Consider the following 19,576-nt stretch of genomic DNA (forward strand, 5'->3'; position numbering starts at 1 on the left):
TATTTTAATCCTATCCAGAGTTGCCAAGATGTTCTTAAACGAGGCCGTTGTCTCCACTAGACAATACTTAAATCATTCCACTGCTAGGATACTAAAAATGGGCATCATATTGATAAGGTGTCACAACAACTAACTTGATGTCATGATGACGTGACATTCAAGATGAATGACTCATGCAAAGCTGTGTTACCCTGAAGGAGAAGAAAAATATCCTGTGCTGTCCTCTAAAACTTATAAGAAAAAAATACAATGTGTAAGTACCTATAGTAGCCTAGACATAAACACTTTGCAGTCAGAAGTACCAAGCAAAAAGTGTCTATGTGTGCCAGAGTAATAGAATACTCCGTTACCAGCAGTGGTCTCTCAGCTGTCATACCAGTACATCTGTCACTCTATAACTATGTCTAAAAACAGTTTCACTGAAGGCAGAAAGATGTTAAGCTTTCCAATATACTTTCTGATAAACTTTCCCAGGAAAAATGGAAGAGCTGTAGGAGGATTTAAATGGAGACATAGTCTGCAGCAAAAAAAAAAAAAAAAAAAAAAAAAAAAAAAGTTACTTCCTGTGAGCAGATTTAGTTAATAATTCTTAAAGAATTTGGCAAAATGCCTTTTCTCAGGGAGACATAGAAACTGGTTTTGCTCTTTGCAACCTAATCATTAGACATGTCTGATCACTGAAGCAGAGGAGAAGGAAGTGAGGAAGAGATTAGACTGGCCGCTTTGCCGCTTTCTTACTCCTGAAGAATTCTTACCTTGGAAATCAGGGTAGTTTAAAATGTCTGACAGACTGAAAATAGCAATTTTCCAGTTTCCTTCTAAAAACAACAGTGATTTTCTGGGGCGGGGCAGGGGGGGAAGCCAATGCAACATAATTAAATAATTCCCAATTCTAGCAGAAATTTTCATGAAGTTACAAAATGTATTTTTTTTTCAATGAGCAAAATTCCCCTCATATTTTTCTGTAATATTGAAATGATTATTTTCAGCTTTAAAAGAAACTGCTCAAATATTTTTCTTCCCTGTTTCCATTTCATTGTGAACGTTATAAGTTCTGCTTCTTTCTGATCTAGAATAAAAGAACATTTTAAAATGTCCTGGATTTGCTGGATTACCATAATTTTGCTGAGTGTTTCTCAGCAAGGCCTGTTTGTAAGTAGTGGCAATGACTCCCATTGATTTGGCTGGATGAGAAAGACTAACAAGATGCTCTCTGCCACTTGCTACCAGCAGCAGCATCAGTAGGAGTAAATCTGTATCATCCCAGCTTAAACTTCTTCCCCAGCAGGACCTTTGCAAATGTTTGATTTAGCTGCTTCTCCTTCTCCTTTGCTCTTCTATATACATATTTTGTGTATAAGAGGGGAGCTAGAAAGAAGATGGGGAAGCAGGGTTATATTAGTGTGAGGAGCTTCCAGGGCAGGCTTCCAGGGCAGCTTTGCTGGCTCTTCTCTCCCTAGCAGCATCGCCATGTCCTGCTTCGCCATCCTCCTGAAATCATCATGCTCTTCAGGTGTGGTCTTTCATTCTTGGCATTAGTCATAATCCTCAGTTTGTCAGGTGTGTGTTCTGGCCTCTCCCATACACCTCTGTTTACTCTTCCTCCTGTTGCCAGTCTGTTCCTCCCTTCTTCTCCATTCCTTTCCATGCTTCTTTTCTACATTTCCATTCTCTAATCCCAACTACAGTCCTTATGCGCTTTAAAAAAATGCCTCATAGCGTTCACTGTGCCTCCAAACCAATCTCATGATCTTATGGTTATAACTCTTGTTTTGCTTCCCCTTTCTGCTTCCTTTGTTTCCTGCCATTATGCCATTTCTATTCAGGCTGTCATCTCTTCTGGAAAGGGATTTTTCTTGTTCTCTGTTTTGCAAAGCACCTGGCATGTTTTTGATTCTGTCAAACAAATAATAACAACAGATATGAAATTGGCAGTGCAGAAGAATCCTGATATCAGGAAGTAATAGAGGCAAATTACACTATCATTGTCATTGCCATGTATACACCACTTCTTGACAAAAATTCTCATCGACTAGCTAGGTAAACATCAACAAACCCAAAGATTCCCAAGCAAACACCTCTAACATAAAGGAAATGTAGTTGTGTTTCACGTTGGATCTCAATGAGCCACAGGGTTATACTTGACAATATCAGTATTTGAAATAAAGGAAATAAATGAATGAGGTGCATTTTTTTGGATGGGTGTTTGGGTATAAAATTAAGGACTGGGAGAAGATGTAGATAACTCTTTAAAACAGAGAAGCAGGAAAAGGGTAGAATGGGTGTGTTCAATTTAAACTCTGCTTAATTAAAAAAGCATACACATGGTAGTTAGCTTCTAGCACGTAAACTAATAAAGCAGACTCTCCTTTAGCCTAACTGATATTATCAGAAGCTCTCAGTATTGTGGAGAAGCTTATAAAACATTTTAACTGACTTGTTTCGGTCATTCATGATATTAGGCACCCCAAGACAATGTTTATGCTACTTGTGTTGCCAAAAAAAACCCCAAAGCTTAACAAAATTAAAAGAAAAAAGGAAAGAAAAAAAAGTGGATTTTACTGTACATCTAGTGATAGGCTGGCCATATGAAATCTCTAAAACAATATAGCTTCAGGACTAATGGATGTAGGCCAGGACTGAACAGAAATTATTTTACATATGGTTAGCAATATCTTAACTAAATTATTTGGAAATTCCTAAGAGGAAAGCGATTTATTACAGACCTTGAGACAAGCCAATATAACACTAATACTAAAGAAAAATAAACCAGCAAAAGAATGTCCCCCTGCCATACCAACCAATATTCTTAAAGTTGATTCCAAAGTAGCATCTGTCATTTCGGCACATGGATTAGATTATTTAACAGTGTGAACCAAAGGGAAGATACTTATTCAAGAGAAGAGCATTATTAATACCTTGTAGCATGCCATACATCTCTGTCACCAAACTGGACAAAATGGGAGCAGATGTTTTATGATAAACTGAGAAGAGGATCTGACAATATTAATAGCCATAATATCTGAGGTTTAGCAAAAAAAAAAAAAGAAAAAAAAGAAAAAAACAGTTAGAGGAAGCAATCTGAGGGAGAGACAGAGTGTTTTTTTCTGTCTCTAGTGTATTGTCCTAGGGACTAATTTTACATGAAGGGAAGATATTAACTAAGGTAAATCTTGCTTCTAATAGGTTTTTTTGCACCTGCCCTTTGAAACCCTAGTAATGTGAGGAATGCGTGAGAAAAGAATGCAGAAAAAGAGAACTCTGAGGAGAAATCCTTTCCAAAAGGAAGACTGCTTCGACTCTGATGGATTCCTTTTACTGTTTTGAAGGCAAGTAAATCTTTGAATTAGTAAAAATGATTGACATGTGAATTTATCCAAAGCTAAAGGCAAATGGTAGTCAGAAATAACACTTAGATACATAGGTATTTAAAACCTCAGGTGACATTTTTATTGGCTATGCCTCTGCTGACATTTTTTGGTCAGCACCCAGATGAAGAGACGCCTGAGATATATATGTATACCCTGGACTGTGGCATGGCTTTACTCTGGGCTGCGGCTGGTTGTCGTTGCCAAGTACTCGGTTCACCAGAGCAACGACCGGGTGCAATCTAACAAGTATGAAACATCAACAAATGGGAGATGAGGATCCCTGTGTTGCACATGGTAAATCGATTTGATAATTTCCTTGCATCTGTATGACCTAGCTATTCATTATCATAATGCTTCATTTCTAGCTGCCCTGCTGTCCATTATCGTTCCAGGCCTGAATTAGATATTCTGTCTTCCTCGGAAGAGATAGGAACCTAAAATGGTTATGAGACACTGAAGGCCTGTCAAAAACAGTGGATAAGCCAGCTGACAAGACCTGCTGAGGTGAGAACAGGGCTTCGGTTTCTGGTTGGGATATTTGGATGGTTGGATTTAGTAATCATTTATCCAGCCTCTGATGCATGCCAAGGCCATACCTGTGGTCAATAATGGGACAAAACCAGCACACGCACGAGTTACCACCCACACCCTAACTTCCACAGCGAGGAAACTCAATGAGAACTAATACTCAGCACATTTAGGAGGGTATGCCATCCTGTATCCCAGCAGTAAATCTGTACGTGTGCTGAGGAAACTATTTTCAGGGATTCACAGCCCCAAACCTTCTCTGAAAGTAGATGCCTAAATTCGTCTTTTCAACAGGAAACACATGTAAAAAGAAGGATTAAAGAGATCACATACATTTTACTGAATAGTGCAGCAATGGCAGAATGGTATGAGAAAGTGTGGTGCCTGCAGACCAAGATATTAGCTCTTCTGGGACATGACAGGCCACTCAACCTCTTCCATGAAAAAAAAATCCATTTTACTCAGAACAGTTGTCTCCTTGTTCCCAGAGAAGTGGTCTAAACACCAATTTCAGAGCAGGAGAGAAGAGATTGCTGGAAGGGGAAGGTGCTTGAGGAAGGGAAGGGACTATACAGTGCAGGTGGGAATTATGGAGGTAACTTTGAATTAGGCTCAGCCTAACCAGCCTTTTTCGCAGGCAAACAGCTACAGCTCAAAATGTTTGGCAATATATGAATACCTACAGAGTTTCTCCCTTCCCACACAGAGGCTGAAAGTATCATGTTGACCTTCTTATACTACCTTCCTACAGTCAAAGCTGTAAAGTCAATCTTACTCTGTCTATGCCTTTCTCACCCAAGAGATATGTAAAATTTCCATGTGTTCTCAGAAAAAAAGTAGGCCATTCATCAAATCACAAAACAAATAAGGTGAGCCTTCCTGGAAACGGGGGTAAAAAGATGCCAAATGGGTGTTACGTTTCCATCAGTTTTGTATCCTGAACTATGGGTAGCCACGATTCGGCTGTCAATAAGCATGAGGGTTGTCAGTCCGTCCGGTTGCTCTGGCATTTACACTAGACAAGGAGAGAGAGTGAGTTCAGTAACAGCTGGACATCAGCTCTCTGTGAGATATCTCCACACTTTCAACAAATGGCTTCTACCAATTTACATCATACTCATCCGCTTACTAATGCTCTCTGACCTTAGCTAACAAGGGCTTCCATCACCGAAAGGCCTTAAATACAAGAACAATAACAACGACACAATAGAACTTATGATCTAAGTGCTGTCAAATAAGATACTCTGTTTTGCAAAAGTATGCTGCAATGGCTGAATGACAGACATGCAGATGCATAACTGTACGCTAAGATATGTGGTTTCTGTTTCTCTGGCATCTAAAGTGAGGCATTGTTAATTTAGACCTGAAAATTCAACCTTAAATATCTTGCAACCACTTGTAAAAACATTATGAAATATGTAATATCCGTTCCTCTAGGATTTTAAATTTAAATAACTTGACTGCATCTGATGTTAGAAAAACCCCAAACATAAATTCAGCTTTACACAATCCTATTTCAAATACAAGTGTAAAAATTTATCCGGCTTACTTTAGAAGGCTTACTTTATAAGGATTTTTTTTTTTTCCTTTTCCATAATTATTAAGATACTTTGCTATACTGAAAGCAGGTAATATTTCTGGGGAATGTCTTCATTCTTTTTCAGCAAATAATTCAGAAGCAGATAACACAGTTAAAGCATTAGTTTCCATATGATTGTCATTAATCCAGCTATATTTATTTCATAAAATCCATAAGAAATAGCTTTATAATAGTACAAAAGAATGAGAAGAGACTTTTCCCCCATTCATTATGGGGAATATAAAATCACAGAAGATACCTCTTTCCTCCCTCCCACTGCCCTGAAACAGCCCCCTCACCAGGTGTTTTGATTTCTGCCATTCAGTTCCCACTTAGATTGTACTGCCAATAGAAAGATTTTTATATAATTTTAAACATACTCCATTAGCTTGAATCACTGGTGTTACTGGGCAGTTCAGCCGTAAACCCAGCTGATTCAGCTTTTCTGTATTCCACACCCTCTTCCCTCATACACACACTTTTTTTTTGGTTTGGTTTGGTTTTGACCAACACTAAACTTCTGCACATAGAGTGCAGACCACTTGGAGTGATCGCCCTGACCCATCGTTTGTTGGTCTTAGATAGATGTTGCATTTGTTGTTGCCGCGGTACCAAATATTCCTTCCTCACTCTCATCTTCTACTTACCTCCCAGTGAAGCATGGGTGCTGCTAGGTAGCTATTAACAACTAAAGCCAGCTGGGGAGAAATGGAAGCAGAGCACAGTGCAAAAAATAGTTTCCCTCCTCATGGCTGGGAAAACATCCCTCAAAAGCCAGGGATATCACTGCACAAGGAAACAAACACGGACACCTGCAGAGAGACTTTGGTGGTGTGATACTCAAGTTTAACTACCACAAGAAAGATACTGTCTGGGGGACTGGAACGTACACCTCTGTGCTAGACAAGGAGTTTCATGGGAGATGATTCAGTTTATGACTGAGATTTGCTACAGGCAGCACACAGTCCATCTGGAATGCTTTTGCCAGCAAGTAGGAAACATCAAAGAGGATTTGTCTCTTGCACGAGTTAAGGTAATGTAAGCATTGAGACAATTATTTCTATTGAAAAGAGCACTACAAAGAAGTGCCTGAAAGCTTTTTTTTCCTCTTCCCCACTCCCCTTCCTGCTCTAGGCAGTGGATGAACTGGAGTGTGTAGGGAATTTATACGGTAAGGTGCGGCCTTTTTCTCCACAATAGCAATCACTCGTCCATCGTACCGAGGCCCAGTAATATTAAAGGAAAATCCTCATTAGGAATCCCTCTCAGTGCCTCACTGGCCCAATTTCTCCCTGTAGGCATATTGGCCTGGATTTAAATCGACCTGTCTTCCTCTCCAGCAGTCCATGAGGCTACAAACACTGGCTACTGGGGAAGAAGACACTGCTATTTTGTATCGAGTAACATAAGGGAGGACTTAGGGCGCTACTCAAGTAAAAGAGACAGGAGATAGACCTGGGATGAAATGGGCTGAAGGCAAGGGCTCTGTACCTCAAAGATCCTGAAAGAGAAATACGAAGATTGCCCAAAGTCACCCACAGATCCACCACCTCCTCTCAGCCTCTCCTTTCCCACCCAGAGGGTCCCCTTACTCCACCCAATCCTCCTCTCCTCTTCTATTGTCTGGACCCATCTTACTCTTCCACTGACCCCACATGGAAGCACCAGTGCTGCCAAAACCAATCTGAATAAATGTTGAAATCTTGGTTTCATTCTGTTACAGAATTACTTTCTTATTTGTTTATTCTTATGAACTCACAGATTTTGCATTTGTGGTCCAGTTTCAATGACAGTGACAGAGGATATCTGCTACCCAGAAAGCTCCACGCTTTGGTAAGTAGAGCTTTTTACGGGGTGTGAAAACTGCAAACACAGACTTCCCATAGACCCACCTCTTTCACTTCCCGAACAAAATCCTAATCACCATTTAAAAACTATCATTTCTGAGTAGTCTTCAGGAGGTATCTGGATGGCTTTACTCAGGCAAATCAGACTTCTCATGCAATTTGCTATGTGCAACCTCAGTGGGAAAATACATTTAATTTATGACTATGACTGAAAAGAACACCCTGGAGAGAACTGCTCTGAGATTCCTGCACCTCCTTACTCTCAAGCTACACATACATTCCTGGCATAGGGTGGTTGGTCCCTGAGGAAAGTAAGTTGAAACATGTTTTCCAGCAGTCATCTTAAAAATGGACATGCAGCCCTTAAGGAAGCCAGTGGAAGCTGCCGTAGTAAGACAGGTTGAATGATAGGCAAGAGACTGCCTGAGTAATCTTTCTACAGACATGAAATGCGAGGGATCAACGTGGCTACATTTCATCTACCATCCTTCAGTCTAGCCTTTTCAAACCAGATTTGGATGTCCTAGTAAAACTAATGGATGATTTTTGTTCTCAGTGAGACTGTATCTTTGGAGTAGGAAGTTTGTTTCTTAATGCAAGAGAGAAACTCACGGCTTTCCTGGTAATTCTAAGGAAATAATCAGAGGATAATTTCTCTTGCACTTGATAAACCTTACAGACTCTTCAGCATTCTTTTTTTCTTTTTAGGGGGTTTGGGGTTTTTTTTTGGCAGAAAAGAGGAAGGCTTTGGTTATGGACTTTGGGTTACAATGTCTCTGGTTTATAAATGAATTGAAATACTCAGAATCAGGGAACTCTAATAGCAATAGCACACATAAGTCGTTGGGCAGAGCTATGGCTTAAGCACTGAATGTGTTTTTCAGTGCCACCCATATTACGATTCATCAGATCATCTCTAAGTTGAAGTTTTTCATTATTAGTATTAATTATTATTAGCAGCACAGTTCTACAATTGGTTATTTGGTTCAATTAAACGCAGAAGCCTTGGTCCATGGATGAATAGATTTTCTGTTCCTGATTTAGCTTTCTGGCACTAGGCATTATGTCTTGTTTTGTCCAAGATTCATTTGGCTGGCTACACAAGTTTTGCATGGCTGTATCGCATCTTTTTCACAGTCTATCAAGACATCAACTATTTTTTGACTTGTGGTTCTTTTTGGTCACTCTAATTTGACATTAATTTCACCCAATTTATATAGTATCGGTGCTAAAATCTGCTGTCATTACCCGAACTTAAAGAAAACTACTCTCAAACCTTCTGAGAGTAAATATCATCAAGAGTTCATGTTTTATTTTCAGGCTTTTAATGTAAAATTCTCCTTTCATGTCTCTTTCAAGTCTGCTTGAATGAGCTGTGTATTACCAGTTGCTTTCCCATCTGTCTCAATTTAGTCGCTTTGACAAATTCCAATCTGGCCTGAGGAAAAATCAGAGTACTGAAACCACTCCACGCTAGATTATTAGGTATATTTTATTAACAGTGTCTCTTTACTTAAACAAAAAATTTTGACGCTCCTTAACTCCCCTGCCAACAACGTCGTACAGAGCCCTGCGACCGAGACTGACACGTTCTGAATGGATTCACACCCCTCTCTTTCCACGCGCTCCCATCTTCTCACTTTTCACGAAGTACAAAAGTGAGCGTTTTCCTCTTTAACCTCCAACCTTTCAGAATCTCGATGGACATAACCTACGCGGTCTGTACAGCGTATAAACTCCACATCGTTCCCCTCACTTTCAAGCTGCCTGACCCATACCCACCCTGAAAGTGCGCTGAGAATTCCATGGATATTATAGACACGCTAAGTTTGTCCCTTCGCTTGTCCCAACAGACTTTACTCTAAATGCGTGTGTTAATTATCCTAACTTAAAAATCTCACAAAATCAAATCCAGAGAGGAAAAAAACTCTCACAAATGTTGCTTGCGTTCTGCCACTACTCTTTTGTCAGGATACTGAAGACATTATGCCTGTGATTTAATCTCTTATATTAGAAAATACGTGTTAGAAAAGTGATGAGCCCAGTCATACTTTCGGATTCACAGCTCATTTGTTGGATTGAATTTTTCTTTCTTTGTTCTCATGGTTTTTTTTTTCCCAAACTTTTGTATTTCCTCCCCCTTCCCTCATCCCTCCCCAATCCTTTCTGCAGGAAATTTAATTACAGGACTGGCTATTCCCAAGTAAATAGAAGGCTGCTCTATGCAAACAATAAAGATCTCTGTTTAAAAGTAATTGTTGGCTGTGCTTGACAACCCTTGAGGGAATAGGAGAGAAAATATAGGCTGCTGCCCAGAATTTCTTGTTTTACTAGAAATTAGTTTGAGGATAAGACTTTTGAGCAGCCTTGGGAATCCCAAGTCTACCATCTGCGTGTCCGTTCCAAGTTAGCGGGGGAAAAAATTTACCTGTTTCTACATATCAGTTAATTCATCAGAAGTACAATCCTAACAGGTCCCGAACATGCAGGAACCCCGTTGTGCTAGTCGCTCCGCGAATCATAGCGCCAAGCGCCTGGGTACCCCCGCAGCACCTGCTGCCAGTATCACTGTTAGGCAAGAATTTGTGTTATACTTTTCTTAAACTGGGCTTGTCAACCTCTCCGGGAACTGTTCTCTTCCACAAGCACCCCAAATGTCAGCCGTTTAAAATAAACCAAAGAAACAAAGAAACAAATGAACAAAAACCACCGAAAAAACAAATGCGTACGATAAGCGTAATGGTTTCTATTTGCGTGCGGGGAAGTAATGCATTGAGGATGTGCTAGCTCTAACGTCACATATATATTTTTTTTAAAGGTGAAATGACCCTTTCTTGGCGGAGTTGGCCTTCACTCCTCGCACGCAGCCAGTGGACTGCTTCATGCCATTACTGGGCAGCACAATGCCTGCTGAACCCACCCCTCTGGCAGGGTGTCTCAGCATCACTTGGTATTATGGCTGTAGAGACATGATCACCATCTCAGTAATAACCCGAAAGTCGCAAAATTTAAATCATTCTCAAAATTGCTTGATATGAATTATTTAGAAAGTTAAGGACAAATTATTATTTTTTTATTTCAACTACTAACCAATAAATGTAAAAAAATACCAACAACAAAACAAAAATAAACCCCTTCATCCCCCACATTAAAGCAATAGTTTTTGCAACATTCAAAACAGTGGAAACTATTTACCGAATATTACTATTGGTGGAGAAAAGCAAATTTAATTTCAAATCATTTTTTTCAAACTCCCTCAGTGGATGCCAGATAACTCCAGCTTAAACAAATATAAAAAACTCATTTTAAATGGAGAATAACACAGACAGAGCTCAATTATTGAGATATTAAGGGCAACATTCAATTTGAGATACATTTAAGCATCTTTGCCTCCTGGAGATTTTCACATGACAAGGCTTTAGATAAACATGGTTTTGCAAACAGCAACTATCATATCTGATCACATAACCTCTGGACTGAAGCAGTACGTCAGCAAAAATTTCTGATTATTGAAAATATTAAATATTAACTGTAATTTACTAGGCAGGTCTTCCTCAGAACAATCACAATTTTTTTCAAGAATTAATAGTCATATACAAAAAGCATTTAGATGATCTGTTACAAATCTCCATATAATAAAAAAAAAAAAAAAAATCACCTCTCTGTAATAAAGCCCAGTTTCAATACATTCTGGGGCATACTAGTAGTGGAGGAGCTGCCTTTCTACGACACTCAGCTTGCGGGGGACTCTGTAGCAGCCAAGGACATACAGGGTAGGAATCACCTCACCTAGCTTTAACTATCTAGACATTAGACGCCTAATTTAAGCTAATCATCTGGGTTCCCTCTACAGGTAATGGAGATAAGCATTCCCAGAGGGAGATTCATCCTGCTTGTCTTAGGCATCTCTTTTTTAGATGCTTGTAGGTGGATAAAGTCAAGAAAGATCAGCCTCGCCGACAGCCTGATAACCTGTCGTCGTTAGCAATGCACAGGTTCCAAATTCAATGAAATTAAACTAGAATTGAGATATTTTCTTTGTTTCATCATTTAGCCTTTAATTCTCCCTCTGACCCAACTTTTTCTTCAGTTCCTCCCGTGAACATCAATTTTCTCTGGCACTTTATTTTTCTTACACTGGACTACGTTTTCCTGGAACCTGGGGAACTGCAACCAAAGTCAATATGTTGCTGCTCTACCAGTTACAAATCCATTTACATGCATGTGCTCTAAATTGCAGTAATGTTCTGAACAGATAGATACGATAGGAGTATTGATAGCGATTGTGCTTTCTGGGTCTACTCTACCACTTTCAAATGTGTAAAAATCTGTGGCGACATTAAGGCAGTCAAGGTATATAAATGAATGCTAAAATATATTTACTATTCAAAGAAGATGGCTTAAATCAAAGAAGGAAAAATAAGGAAGAAATACCATTAGGGCCCTCACCTTTACATGTGTGAGCCCAGGTCACCACACATGCTTCGAGGCCTCTGTGCTTCAGAATATTGAACAAATCCTAAAGGTGAAGCCTGGCCTCAACTCTCTCGCAGTTAAGGGTTTGTGGGTTCCCAGCGTTTGCTGCATCGCACCTTTAATCACCAAGCCCTTAGAAACAACAGCCGAGATTTATAAGGAAGCAGGTGTCTGAACTTAGACTCCTAAATTCATAGCTGGGTGCCTAAAGCAGCAGCAAAACTGACAAGCACCCTGTGCGGTTGCCCACAGATGCCACCCCAGTAGTGAGGCACTTAGCATTTATTACAACACAAAATGGATGTTTATTAATTAAGAGTGTTCCAATGGCTACTCAAAGTGCCTTGGCCGAGTGCTTGCGTGCACTAATTTCGATATTGGGCATGCAGTCTACTCTGCGTCTTACTTCTACAGCATTTCTAGAAAATTAATTTTAATAGTTAAAAAACCATCTTGAGCTGCATACATGAAAATAACTCCATTTCTACTGAATGACAATCTAATACGAAATAAGAATATTCACCTTTTTTTCTTACTCTGCCCAAATCCAGGCAATAAATTAGGCTTCTCAGCATGACTGTAAAGTGCTGTGAATTGTATAAACAATCATATATGGACACTGAAAAATAACCCTTATGCACATTGCATTATAGTTCCAAAAATATATTTACAGTCTATTACAAAGATTACAAATGGAAGTGTCTATGTAACGGGATTATGCTAGTTAAAAGCTTTTTACAGATTTTCTTCAACAAAGGCGGGGGGGGAACAAAAAAATTAGTATAACCAAACTGATTTTTCTAACGAAACAAATAAATAAAATGACAAATATAACACTGTACAGTGATCTAAAAAGGGGAGAAAAAAGGAGGGGGAAAATGATGCATTTAAGTTTTTGATAACTATCTTTGGTCCTAAATGTGGGAAAACACATTATGTAGCACTGAATATACATGTTTGTTTGTGATGCTCTGCAAGTAAAATAGAAAAATATAGTGCATTTTCAATGTATTCAGAGCTCACTACACATAAATGTGTGTACAAAACAAGACAGTATAAATAAAATTTACAAGTTTTACAAAGGAACATTTACAGGGTTTTTCTTTTGTTTTTATTTTTTTTGTGTGGATGCCCACATTATCAAACAAGACCAATTTATGACTGATCCCTGGGATCTTTCTCTATCAAAATCAATAGAAGCAGCCCAATTCTCTTTGGAAGTACAGCATTTCGTTGCTGGGGTAGTTCACAATTTTCAGATTTTTTTTTTTTTTTTTAAAGCATTTCTCTCTGGTTCATAAACATTCCTGCAATATCTGTAAAGACACCGTTCATTATTGCTTACGGTAGTTAAATATTTTAATCAAACAAAATTCATATATAAGTAAATGGTGTAAAAAGATATTCCATTGAGTAACTACTCTTGCATCTGTGTTCCTGATGACCGACTGTTGTGTCCGTGTGGGCGCACACACACGTGTTTGTTCAGAGCAGCAAAAGCTTGTAAAAAAACTTGAAAATTTTGAACTGCCCCTTGCCTCATGCTCTACAGTTCTCATATAAAATCTATGTCTTTATTCTGACAGCTGGACTACGTACGGCTTCAACTCATATAAAAGATACGCCAGCTATTTCTCTCAGATTTGCTAATGCAGAGTATTGAAAAAAAAATGTGATGTGCTCAGATTAAATGGTTTAGGTAACACTGGAGAACTGCACCCACGTTCTGAGACACTCCTACAATCACTTGTCCATTCAATGCGGTGTCTCAGCAGGTTTACAGTTGTAGATCTATGTCTTAGAATATATCTCGCTTTAACTCTAGTCCATTAAAATCATCTTGCAAACAATTTGCTAAAAGTGCCTAGAACTACTTAGGGGTCATTATTGCTTTTCTTTTTTCTTTTCTTTTTTTTTTTTTTTTTTTTTTTTTCTCTTTTATTTTCTTTTAAAAGATAGTATATGTGTAACCTTAAAAAATTCTTTAAAAAATATCAGAGCTCTTGGCAACTTGCATTTTCCTGACTCCCTGCCAATTAGCTAGCCATGTCAATACGGTGTTGATTTAACAAAAGTAAAATGGCACAAAAGGATACCAAAGTTCGGACAGATATACATTGCTTGGTCATGCTTCTTAAATCTCTAGGAACTCAAATAATCCTTCAGAGGTACCCAGTGTAGTAATGTGTCATAGAATTAGCACTAAAAAGGTCCAAAGATATAAACATCATACTAAAAGAAAGTCTTTATGAAGAATAAACACAAATGATTAAAAAAAGATTCAGAAATCACAGATTTAAGGAAAATATTTTGTTGAATTCAACAATAATATCATGATTTTATCTGACAAATATATTCTTTTTTAAATTTTTATGTACATTTAAAAAGTCTATTAGATAAAAAGGAGGTTAGAGAGCTCAAGGTGTTTGTATGTTTATTCAGGTAGTACTTTGTTTATTGTCACTGCTGTTTTCCTTGCCACCACTGGTGGATCCTAATTCCCTTTTCATAAATTCTGGTGGCACTTAGGAGTTCAAGTCTGTAGGTGCTTCTTGTAGCTCTTCTATTCACTGCAGGAAGGACCCAGGAAATCAAGTGTCTTCTAGCAGCACTTCATATATACTGAAGGCCAGTGCTGATCTCTCAGTCTGTCACCTCCCTCATAAGGGAGAAATGTCTATCACACTTGGATGCCAGTGCCGTGTAAATGTAGCATTTGTGCTCTCATAGTCTGAATGCTGCTCATGATTTTCTTTTGATGACCAACCAACGTGATCCCTAAACTCATCACATCCCTGGGGAAGATAAATGCGTACATTGTTAATTTTTCAACTTAGACTGCTATTGTATGGTATTCAACTGTGAGTCAAAGCTACGTAGAGGTCTGGGCTATAGGTTTCTAATATTCTGGAACTATTCTAATATTGATATACCGGACCCTCATCTCAGATCTGTGAAGTTCATAGAGGTGCTGTTCAACTTCTCAGCGAGGAGTGCAATTACACGGCAAGTGTCATGTAATTACACTGCCTGTGTCAACACCTGAGAATGGGGCCAGTATGTTTTGTACTACGATAATCTGTTATTGTGGCTTTAAGAACATCTGAAGAAAGACAATTCTCTTGTAAAATACTTTGGGTGGCTTTAAGGACAAAGTCATGTATAAATACAAGATTTTGGGGATCGCATTCTGCTTCCTAAAGAGATGCCTAGAGAAACCCTTTGCATATTGACCCATACCCATCATCCAAATGAAAGAGAAGCAGCTGTTTCAGTTCCACTACTAGTGCTACCGATCTCGTAGAAGCTTGTGGGCTCTGATGACAGATCCCAAGCTACAGGCTGAGACCCCTAGTGATACCAGGCAGATAAGAGTAGGGTTGCAAACTTGAGAATAATGTTTAGAAACTTGTTTAGAAAAACACTGCTCTCTGTAAGAGGAATTACACGTGTTTGGCAACCACCAGGACAAGAACATTGTTTGCAGGGTGCCAAGAAGACCTGTTTAAGATGGCAGTACCAGTACAGGCCATGCTTGCCTTCAGAAAATTGCTTTGCTTCTATAGACTTTTATTATGATGCAAAGTCATTTCTTGCAGGACATGGACAGCCACCAGCCAATTAGAAGAAAATTCCACATCTTCCTAGTACACGTCTGGAAAAAGGTACCAATTAGGTAGTGGAAGAAAAGTGGTTAATTTCCTATACGTACATACTTTGAAATGAGCCACATTCTCCCTCAAATTCTAGCCCCTTGGTGTTACTTCAATTGGTTTCAAAAGCAGGAAAAAAAGTGATGCCACACATAGGTAGCAGGGCATTTGCCCTTTCATGGGATGCTCTAGTACAACATCATCAGTTGCTAAACCATCTGGCTTAACCCCAAGTACCACGTTTGTACTCAGAGTACAGTTTTGGAATTGAACATTGTGTATGATTTTACCTAGAAATTCCCTGAGTGCAAGTTAAACATGCCCAGTACTAACTTACTCAATAGTCATCCTGGCAACTGATTCAAGAGAGTTGTAGCCTGCTGCTGTGAAATTATCCTTATATCTTTCCATCTTAATAGCTTGTAACCATTCGCCTACGGAGCAGAAAGTGGTAAAATCGGGAGTGTTCTGGTCCAGAAGAGGGCTAATTGGTCTACGGAGAAGGAAAAAGGAAAGTAAGTTGTTTCCAAAGAGAGCAAAACATCAGGGAGTATTTATCAAGGTGAGAGTCAAATAAGTTTGGGGTATTAAAAATGTCAAGAGTAGAAAGTAATAGGCCTTTATACACAGTTTAGATTATGCTGTGAATAGCTCTTGACTACTCTATAGCTCACAATATGTATTTCCTAAGTTTATTCACATAAAAGATGAAAGGTCAGAGTGAGCAAAATCATCCTAATGGACTATTGTTACCAACAGAAAATCAGCCTTATTACCTAGCATGACAGCAGCTGCAACTAGAGTTGCTTAGTAAAATAAAGATGCTATTCTTTTAAGCATCTTAGAAAATACAGTAGTAGCTATTCCCATTATTCAATCAGATGGGACAAAACAAAGACAAGGAAGAGTAGAGACACAAAGTAAGTTGCTTAAGGTCACACAGCAAATCAGTCAGTAGAAGAACCGGGAGCAGAACACAGGCCAGTTGATTCCCTAGTGCAGTGATCTAGCTGGCGGATCAAAAGACTACCATGATTAAATAATTCACCTGAAATTTATGAAGAAGCCATTAAAAGCTACACCATGAAACACAATGAGATGCAATCACTGAAAGGAGTTAAAGCAGAAAAATGAAAGATAAAAATCTAGAGTGTAGCGATGTCAAAGTACATTAGCCAAGCATGAGTATTATTAATTACTATTTCTACCGTAGCCGTTCCTAGGGCAAGGGATATATCATATAAAACTACAGTAGATGATGATCCTTGCCCTCCAGACTTCATAATTTTAAGAAACAAGGAAAACAAAGACTGCTAGTGATGAGAGTGTGGAAAAAGTGACGAGCAGGCAGTAGTTTACCGAGAAGTGTGTTAGTTCCATGATATTTACTTTCTTTATTGTGGTTATTTTTTAAGAAAGTCCTTTTGGGCTTTGTTCAGCATGGTAAAAAAGAGGAGCAAATGAGGGAAGGGCAGAACGGGGAACAGGAGGAAGGAGGAACTGAGAGACACATGGAGTAAGTGTGAACCGGAACCAGCCACCAAGCAGAACATCCAGAACCCAGCCACGCACACCATCATACGAACGTAGACTAAAGCTTTTCTTACCTGCTACAGGTTCCCAGTGGGGTTTTCAAGCTGTTTGGGTTTCTAATCATTTTGTCCAGAATACCAACTATCTGCTCAAACTTCGGCCTTTCACCACGTTCCTTCTGCCAACAATCTAGCATCAGCTGGTGCAGTCCTGCTGGGCAATCCATGGGTGCTGGCAAGCGATAGCCTTCTTCGATTGCTTTTATAACCTAGTAGCCAACATAGTTAATCATTTTTCATCAAGGAATATTTAAGAAATATATATTGCTACTCAGTTCAAGAAATAAAAGAAGGGGAAAAAAAAATCAATAAACTAAAATTAGCCATTTTCAGTGTTGCAAAAATACGAGTCTGTTGTTTTGACACTAGCCTTCATGTTTTCAAATAATTTCCCCGACTTTATCTTTGGGCTTATTAAGCATATTGTTCTATATGTGCAGAACATAGCTATATTACCTAGTCAAGTGAGCAGCAAGGAACAACAATTAAATTCACCAGGGGAGCAACAGATAGATTGATAAATGGAGTTATTTCAGAAAGCATTATTACTTGCCCCAAGGCTTTCATGAAAGAGTGTGTGGTAGAAGCAACTGACTTGTAAATGGATAGGGATCTGTGCATGCACATGTGAAATACAAAAAGCCTGAAGAGATTATAAAAGGATCCAAGAAAAATGTTTAGCAGACAGAAATTGTGAGGGAAAAAAGTTGTATTCTATGCCCAGCCATGTTACATTAATGATAAAGTAGCAGAAATGTGCCACATGAGAGAGGAAGACCTGGCTGAATAGTATTTTAATATATCACCTAAACAGAAAGTTAGATTTAATAAGAGATGCTGCTAGATGATGATATGATCAAAGGAGAGCATAAATGTCTGAACCAAGAATTACACCCACCCGTTGACTTCCTTAGCCAGGTCCATTTAGATTTAAGTAAAAAATAAAAATGGGTAAAGTAAAATCACAGGAAACTGCTGTAAACCTTGAGGGCAGGATAAAAAAGCACATCAGGAAGCAAGGCAGATAAGAAAGGCTTGTGAAAAAAGGGCTAAAACACTGTTCATGGGGGATTTCAAGTACACTGACATTGACTGACATAGCAGTATTAGAATTGCTAAGGAAGGGTGCTTGTTCCTGAAGGGTAGTGCATAGGACTGTCTTCTCCCTCAGTTTGTACAGAAAGCAAGATCAGAAGCTGTTCTGGATGTAGCCCTAGGAAGCAGATCTGGTATGATAAATAAAGTTGGTGAATATCCAGAGTTTACTGAAAATAATAACCTCAGATAAAAAATATTCCATAGGTTGTGTAAAAAAATGTAAAAGCAGTGGATTGCAAAGGAGACAGAAATGCAAAGAATACAAAATGACCTTCAAAAAGCCAGCTGAAAACCATGCTTGTATCAAAACCTTTTGCAGAAAAGAAGTTTTGTGAAAAGAGGCGACATAGCCCAGTGGTAGGGCACTTACTGCAGGTTTGTGTCACAGAATGTCCTTCCGACCTCAGGGAAGTTGCCTCATCTCCCCGGGTCTCAGCTTTCTGTCTGAACATTTAGAGTGACAGTACTGTCCTACAACTCAAAAATGACTGACAAATATTCAGTTCCTGCAGTAACATCCACACCTTGAAGAATGAGTGCAGTGACCTTTTAGAGACAGTGAAATTATCTGTCAGACAGGGTGGGGAGAGAATTTTTGCAGAAGAACAAGGAAATTGAAAGAACAGTACTATATAGGAAAGAAAACATTAAAAGCAAAATGTAAGATCTTTTAGAGTAGTATTAAGAGGTAAAACAAAAGAACAGCTTCTTAGAAGTAGCGGTGGAATAAAAGTGAAAAATAAGCTACAGTGTGTGTAGGACAACTGGTGTGCTATGAGAAGTAAGGCAGAAATTTCTGACCTTCTAAAAGGTAAAAGGTGTTAAACCCTTTGTGCATACTACACATGAGCTACTACTAACTCAGCAGTCGCAGAGACAACCAATGAGGAATGAAAAAGTAGGTAACATCAACAGCAACACAACCACCAAAATATCTAAGACCCTTAGAACTGACAAACCATCCAGATAAGACCACATCCAAGAGTGTAAGGGCTAGCGAAAACATGAAGGAAAGGATCATGAACAGGACTTTTCCACGTTCGCTACGATCTGCAGAGAAACTGGAAGAGAGATGGGAATCAAGATGACGTTATTATTTTAAAAGGCTTTGGGGATACTGCAGCATCATATTCTTTGACATGCATTCTGAGTAAGATGGACAAAACTAAAAATAATGACTTAGCTGGAGATGGATGAAATTTCTGGGAATATCCAAAACATTGAAAAAATATTTGAAAATATCGATAAGTAAAGTTCCTTAAGTTCCTTTTTTTTTTTTTTTTTAAAGTTTATACAAAATTTGGGCACTATGAAGGCTACTACAAGTGTCTGCTCTGCTAAGAAAGGTGGAAATGGGGTTCCAAAAATGAGTACCTAGAGATAATGAAATAGATGCAGGAAATTATTAATTTTTTTTAAAATAAGCAAAGCT

The 19,576-nt window shown here is 38.7% G+C and overlaps 1 protein-coding gene across 6 annotated transcripts in view; it reads right to left on the minus strand.

Moving 5' to 3' along the window:
• Window positions 1–1,700: 1,700 nt before the first annotated feature.
• The window catches only part of EPHA7 (EPH receptor A7), a 164,122-nt gene continuing 146,246 nt past the window's right edge, over window positions 1,701–19,576 (minus strand). For 3 of the 6 annotated variants that reach the window (XM_074150117.1, XM_074150115.1, XM_074150114.1), the window contains exons 15-17: window positions 17,062–17,255; window positions 15,792–15,947; window positions 14,482–14,596 (exon numbers count right to left, since the gene is read on the minus strand). In XM_074150117.1, the coding sequence (XP_074006218.1) occupies window positions 14,482–14,596; window positions 15,792–15,947; window positions 17,062–17,255 (465 nt within the window). Of the gene's footprint in view, window positions 1,897–13,751; window positions 14,597–15,791; window positions 15,948–17,061; window positions 17,256–19,576 lie in introns of those variants that run through there. The other 3 variants (XM_074150113.1, XM_074150116.1, XM_074150118.1) reach the window with 3 other exon arrangements.

Source organism: Numenius arquata, chromosome 7, assembly GCF_964106895.1.
Source record: "Numenius arquata chromosome 7, bNumArq3.hap1.1, whole genome shotgun sequence".
Lineage (NCBI taxonomy): Eukaryota > Metazoa > Chordata > Aves > Charadriiformes > Scolopacidae > Numenius > Numenius arquata.